The sequence below is a fragment of the Eucyclogobius newberryi genome, unplaced genomic scaffold, assembly GCF_026437365.1.
Source record: "Eucyclogobius newberryi isolate DKJ021-1_F unplaced genomic scaffold, fEucNew1.0.hap1 SCAF_2, whole genome shotgun sequence".
In the NCBI taxonomy this organism is placed as follows: Eukaryota; Metazoa; Chordata; class Actinopteri; order Gobiiformes; family Gobiidae; genus Eucyclogobius; species Eucyclogobius newberryi.
The window spans coordinates 14906444-14913708 of NW_027315834.1; the positions used below are offsets into that span (position 1 = coordinate 14906444).

The window sequence follows — 7265 nt, forward strand, 5'->3', positions numbered from 1 at the left end:
AGCACATAGTAATGATCAAATTAAATCACATCACATCTCCCTCTTTAGCTGATTCCCAACAGCAAAGTAAACATGGGAAACGTTTGTATACAATCCCAAAACAAAATATAATTGTGATTAAACTTTCAACAAAATTCTAATATATCATTAACAAAGTCGATGTAATCCCTCATTCATCCAGGAGTGTTCTTTGTAGAAAAAGATTCAGTTGTCATTGTCAATGACTCTTGGATGAGAGTCTTTTCTTCTTTTTTCTAAACTGAGTCCAGACGACAACAACTGAATCTTTTTCAACTATCATTAACAAAGTGGTTTTGTCTGACCCCCAGTTACTACCAGAAAGACATCACATTATATGAATTACTAATTATTACATTTATCTGCCACTTTCCAAATGTGTATTCTCCATGTCATCTTTTCATCAAGATGGACCCCCAAACATTTGAATGATGCAACCCTTTCCAGTGCCTTATCATACTGCTTCAGGCCTACATTTCCCATCTTCCCTTTTCCCCCAAAAAACATTAACTTTGATTTCTCCACAGAAATGTTAAAACCCCACTAGCTTCCCCATTCCATAATACTAGTCAATGCCCTTTGCAACTTATTAAAAACTAATGTGACATTCCGACCTCTCTTCCACACAGCCCCATCATCAACAAACAGAGACATCCCATACCCGCCCCAACATTTATAACAATATCATCCATCACATTAAACAGAACTGGACTAATTACACTTTCTTGGGGCGTGCCATTATCAATACTCACTACTTGAGATAAAGCGCTGCCTACTCTGACTTGAATATTATGGTCTTGTAAAAATGCCCAATTTAAAGTGTGAGATCAAATGCCTGCATGATACAGTTTAATTATCAGCCGCTCCCTCCACAACATGTCATAGGCCTTCTCAATATCCAAGAAAACAGCAACAAGAACCTCTTTACATGCATATGCTTTTATAATGTCAGTCTAGAGATAATACTGACTCCATGCTGCTCCTCCCCTTCCTAAAGCCATTCTGATAGGGGACAAACCAGTTCTCCTTCTCCAACTTATAAGATAAGATAAGATAAGATAAGATAAGATATTCCTTTATTGTCCCACATGGGGAAATTTCATTGGTGCAACGCAGGTAGATACAGAGGTAGATACAGAAGAACAGATCACTTATAGGAAGTCTGAAAAACACTTTCAGATCACTTATAGGAAGTCTGAAAAACACTTTCAGTAGAAGATCTCCTATAAATAAATTATATAAGACTAGTCTATACTATTATAGACTAGTCTTTCTGTCACCATCCTCCCCATGATCTCACAAAGGACTGATGTAGGAGCTATGGGCCTATATGAACCTGGTTTCTGTACCTCCTTTCCTGGTTTCAAAATGGGGATAACCACAGCCTGCCTCCAAGCATCCGGGACACGCCCTTCTGCCCACACATTGTTAATCAATGCAAGAACCTCCTGCAATACTTAATCTTCTTTTTGGTTTTTAAAAATGTCATCCATCAGCCCATCTTTTCCTGGAGCAGTTGGACCGCCCCCATTTATCGTCTTTACCAGCTCTTTCAAGGAGAAAAACAATGAATAGGATCAGAATTATCCATGTTGAACCAAGTGTCTTGACAAATGGGAAATTCGCTGCCTGCGGTTTGGAATTAAAGAGATCCATTTTCCAGGGCAAATGAAGGTGAATCCAATGTGCTATCTGCATAACATTTCCCACTGCTGCTGATACAGTACTGATAAAGCTTTTTATTGTTCATAGGTCGAAGCAGAGGGCTGTAAATATTTGCGTGTTTTTAATTGAGAGGTCCACTGCAGTAAAAGTAAAAGACAGAAATGTGACTTTTTAAAGTTGTTTTGTAATGAGACAAAATAAATTAATCAAAAAAATTGAGATTAATCAACATGAGGTAAAAAAATATGAAAAGGTGTCTTGTGTATTTTTTTGTTTTGTGCAGGTGATGCTAAGGAAATGTTTGTTCACAATTTGCTTTCTCTTGAAAACGTAAGCAATAACACTTACTTACTCCTATATATTGTATTCAGTTTTGTGGTGTATGTCTGTAAGTAAAGCCAATGGGTCCTAAATGACTGTACTTTTCAAACCAAATGTATTTTCCAATATTTAAGCTGAATGTAACTGCATATTTATTGATCAATAAGTCATTTTCTTTTACAGAATGGAAACGGTGCCTCTAGTGTGACCGAACAACGTGGGGACACTGTCACACAGGTACATTATGGTCCCATTTAGTATTCATACGATGGGAAAAAAATGGTTTATATTCATTCATCTCCAGCTGCACGCAGAAATGATTAAATATGAGAAAGAGAAGACCACGGAGGAGGAAGTGGTGAACCCTTCGGAAGATTAGGATTTTAATTTTGGTTTGGCAGTTCTTGGCACCATTAGTCTTTAAGTTGTTTTTAATGAGAGTGTGCTGGGCAAACTAACACTGGACAAAGTTTTTAGGGTAATTGAGTAGAGGTGTAACCATGCAACGCTAACTTTTCATAACCCATTGAAACTGTTGGCTGATACGCTCTGCCGATGTTTTGGGGTCAATATGTAGGACAGATATAGTTTATTTTCCCCAAATAATATGATTTCAAATTGCCACAAACCTGTTTTCCTACAACTGGATAAGAAAGCAGTTGGGTGACATTTTGTGCAGTTCTTTCCTCGCTTTCAAGAGTTCAAATAAAGCTTAATGTGTATTCTTTAGGTAGCTGGTTGATCCAAACTCTGGGTCTGAGCTGTAGATTTAAAGTTAGAAAGTTCAAATATCAGCCCTAACTGTATCTAATTCAATGTTTTTTTTGTCTTAGGAAAGAGAGTCACTGAACGCGAACATGGTCCACTCCATTAACCAAGCGTCTGACGAGTGGGGAATCCGATGCCTCCGATATGAAATTAAAGACATCCATGTTCCACCTCGCGTCAGAGAGTCTATGCAAATACAGGTAAAATAATTGCTATCCACATAACATTTCCCACTGCTGCTGATACAGTACTTGTAAAGCTTTTTATTGTTTGTAGGTTGAAGCAGAGCGTAAGAAAAGAGCCACGGTGCTGGAGTCTGAAGGAAACAGGGAAGCTGCCATTAACGTAGCCGAGGGCCGTAAACAAGCCCAGATTCTGGCTTCAGAAGGTGAAAAAGCTGAGCAGATTAATAAAGCTGCTGGTAAGTACAATCAGATTTTAATTGCCTTTTCCAATGTCCAGCTTGCAAAGTAATATTTATTTCTAAATAACTCCAAACATTGAGATAAATCAAGAGGTGTATTTATTTATTTTTGTGCAGGTGAGGCTCAGGCAGTGTTGGCCAAAGCTGACGCAAAAGCCAAAGCTATCCGTTTGCTTTCAGATGCTTTGGCTGAACAGGTAAGCAATAACACTAACTCCTATATATTTTATTCAGTTTTGTGGTGTACGTCTGTAAGTAAAGCCAAGACCAAAATGACTGAATAATGAATCTTTTACCTGTATGTAACTGCATATTAAACAATTAATAATAATTGTCTTCATTTTTTTCTTTTTCTTTTACAGAATGGAAACGCTGCCGCCTCTCTTAGTGTGGCTGAACAGTACGTTGCGGCCTTTTCAAATCTGGCCAAAGACAGCAACACCGTCCTTCTACCCACAAACACTGGGGACATTAGTGGAATGGTCACACAGGTACATTTTTGTTTATATTTATTATTTATACAATGGAATGAATTAGGGTTTCAGACTTTAATTTTTTTTCCCAGGCAATGAGCATCTATAGTACATTGGCAAAGAAAAACACGGCGACGCCAAGACTAGCACCAGAGTCAGAAGACAAGAGGAGCACGGAGGAGGAAGCGAGGAACCCTTCAGCGTGATTTTAGATCAAAATGACTATGTGGTAACATTTTGGAAACCTTTCACCTCTGGATTAAAAGACCAGACAAAAACGAGACAAAAACGATTACTCTTCATTGACATTTTCTCCGAATCGGCCAATGCTATGATTAATTAAAAACAAAGCTATATTGTGGTTTTCCAGTAGGACCTCTTAAGTTTGTCAATCGTCTCTTTGAATCTGTTTCCTTTTATAAAATATCCCCATTTTGTGTTCCAAAAAGTCAATTGTAAGACCCATGGACCCAAGTAAACCTCCTCACGCTCAGCAATTAGGATTTTTAGTTTGGTTTGCAGTCATTTGCACCATTAGTATTAGATTAGGTTCAGGACATCATGTGCATTATTACTGCACTTAATATAACGGCCTTTAAATTTTCAAGTTTTTGTTAATGAGATTTAAAATGTTTGTCCAAAAATAATCCTATTGTTTTTCTTACTGTTTGGCTTTAAATAAAAATCTTTGTATTATTATTATTATAATTATTATTTGTATATTCTGCATTGCTATTGATTTTCTTTTTACATTGGCTAACGTTTTTCAACAGCGCCAGTGTTTATTTATGAATGCATTTTATTTTAATCTAGTATTTGTAGTATATTATAGTTATGTAGTTTACATACATTTAATTTCACAAACGCAGTTAGGGTTTATAATTTAGCTTAGAAATATTAATTTAGTAACACGTTTTAGCTCACAACTATGATTTAAGATCAATATATTCACATTCCGGGCATCTATGAATTTTTAGCTCGAGCTATGAAATGGCAAGCGGTATTTTTTTTGTCTGTTTTCTTATTATACTTCCACAACTCGCGCATTTTGACGCCCTGAGCGACGATGTTCAAATCTTACCGGAATGAATCCACCTCTTATTACCATAATTATGATGCCATGGCTCTACACCAGGGGTGGGCAAACTTTTTGACTCGAGGGCCACATTGGGTTCTAAAATTTGGCCGAGGGGCCGGGCCAGGAAAATATGGATGGTGTGTTTGTGTGAACTAATGAATTACTATAAATTACACACAAGATTTGACCTGTAATTTGTAACAAAGCAAACAAATGCAAGGCTCAATGTACAAATTGTTTTCCAAATGCATTAATAATTGACCTATTTCAGTGAGAACAGTGTTGTTGATCTCCCTGTTTTGCCAGTGCATCAAAGTCTGGTGTGAGTTTTGTTGTGGCAATTCTCAGGATAGATCCTTTGGTTTTGATCAGTGAAGCTGGATCTGTGACGGGCTTTGTTAATGTTCATGACACTGAATGTCTGCTCACATGGTCGAGCCAAACAAGACCAGCATCTTCTGAGCCGTCCTCCGGAGGTATGGAAACGTGGTTTCGTTAAGTTAAGCATAAAAGTCGTTAAGTTTGAGTGTTGAATGTTTTTTTATTGGCCGAGGCTGCAGAGCCGCGGCGCGGTCAAATGGCCCAGCAGTTTCAGGAACCGCGGCACTGCCATATAGCCTCATGGCTAACTCTAACCTTAACCTTAACACTAACCCTAACCCGGCGCGGTCTAAAAAGGCGCGGTCAAATAGCGCAGCAGTTTCAGGAGCCGCGGCACAAAATAACATGGCAGTTTTGGCCGCGCACCTCTGCTCTGTAATGATTAATATACATAAATAAAAAATCTTAAAGGTGGTATGGACGATTTTTTTCAGCAAATTTTTTTATCATATTTCCTCGTGGCGTGGATAAATCATTTGTCCTGCCACGTATCAATCATAAAACGCACCTACCGCTCACCTGCAGCCGCGTCAGGCTCGTCCCTACATTTCCGCGTGCCTAAGCGCATGGATCTATCATAATATAGTTCCCTCAGTGTACGGGGCAAAATGAAGACGGAGAAAGACAGTTCGAGCTGACGCAGAAGTGGACAGAAATCTACGGGAGACGAGAGATGCGATGCGCTCCGTTGCGCTAATAAACAAACGCATGTGTGTGTTGTATCAGTCCGCACGGGGGAGTGCGCATGCGCACTTCCGCCTGCGTTCTCAAATCGCCGAAAAATCATCCATACCGCCTTTAATAAATGTCACTAGAATATACATGAATTTAATTTCAATTTTTTGCACGCCTGTCCTTCTCACTTCTCCAGTGGTTGGACACTTTGTCCAGGTTAATGCTTCGTCTGCTTCTTGCTTTGACTTTATGCTCATCAGCTGCTCCAAAATGTGCCACTTCAAGACTATTTCTGGATTATATAATTCATGAAACCAACAGGGTCGCACCTGTCATAAACCGCAGGTGCCCAAGTTGTAACATGAGATATTTACACATATAGTGATGCGTCTTTTAAACCGGGGGTCTCGTGGCTGCGCTGCGGGACTAATAAGACAAATTTCTCATGAATATGATTCTGATTGTAATAAAACACACAGCGTTTTGAAACTAAAAATATAGAGAACACGACATGTCCCCTGGACAGTGCTTCTCGCTTGCCCAGAGCCCCGTCGCAAGAACATGCTCACGGCAACCACACTCTCCAAACCACGGCACCAGCCACACTCGCTTTGAGCACGAACCCAGCCGGCAGCCTCACTCACTCAGAGCCCAGCCAGCAGCCTCGCTTATGCCGATCCACGACGGCAACCACGCACACTCCAAACCACGGCACCAGCCACGTTCGCTTCAAGCACAAACCTCGCCAGCAGCCATCCCTTCCTTCCTCATTTCCACGGCAGGGGCAACACTCATTCATTCCCCATAGCCCCTCACTCAGAGCCACCAGGCACAGGGATGTCTACTACAGATCCACCGGGATGCCCCTCCGGTTATCTATAATCTCTCCTTCGATCCCCTCATATGTTATTATGTCAAACGCCCTAATTTTCCTTTTATTACCCCTACTCCGTGATGCTGTCGTGTCTACTTCCCTTTGCTTTACATATAAAGGGAAGTTTGCGGCTGCGCTGCACAAAGTCCGTGACTTAGAATACAAATTTTGATAACTTCTGATGTTTCAGCATCAACAGCACCACAACCACAGCATCCACTAAATAAATCATCAGCAGCCGCTCCACCACCACCACCAGCAAAGGATTCAGCTCCAGCTGCTCCACAGTTATCTCCAGCGAAGGACTCATCAGCAACAGCACCACAACACCTTGACCAACACCTTGACCCATATGTGACAGGCCCGACAACATCCCTGTCATCGCCCCTGCCTTTAGAGCAGCCCTGCGTCCCTCCTACAACATCTACTCCCACTAAAGATTCCTCACTCTCCTTCTCATCTCCACCCTCACTCAGGGGCCTTCCCAGCCATTTTGAAAGTCTGATCAAATCAAGCCTTAAGATGGCTCCACTCACGCCCAATATAGCAAGATCAAGAGTTATATCGACTCTTCCCCGCACAAGCCGA

The 7265-nt window shown here is 40.6% G+C and overlaps 2 protein-coding genes across 2 annotated transcripts in view; both read left to right on the plus strand.

Moving 5' to 3' along the window:
- phf24 (PHD finger protein 24) overlaps nucleotides 1-7265 on the plus strand; it is a 289741-nt gene that overhangs the window by 113737 nt on the left and 168739 nt on the right. The window lies entirely within an intron of this gene.
- On the plus strand, nucleotides 2454-3974 carry LOC140367266 (stomatin-like protein 2, mitochondrial). Its single transcript, XM_072453640.1, has 6 exons — nucleotides 2454-2482; nucleotides 2838-2972; nucleotides 3049-3193; nucleotides 3314-3393; nucleotides 3559-3687; nucleotides 3762-3974. Exons 2-6 carry the CDS (start codon nucleotides 2862-2864, stop codon nucleotides 3873-3875), a joined length of 579 nt encoding a protein of 192 aa, XP_072309741.1. The 5' UTR covers nucleotides 2454-2482; nucleotides 2838-2861; the 3' UTR covers nucleotides 3876-3974.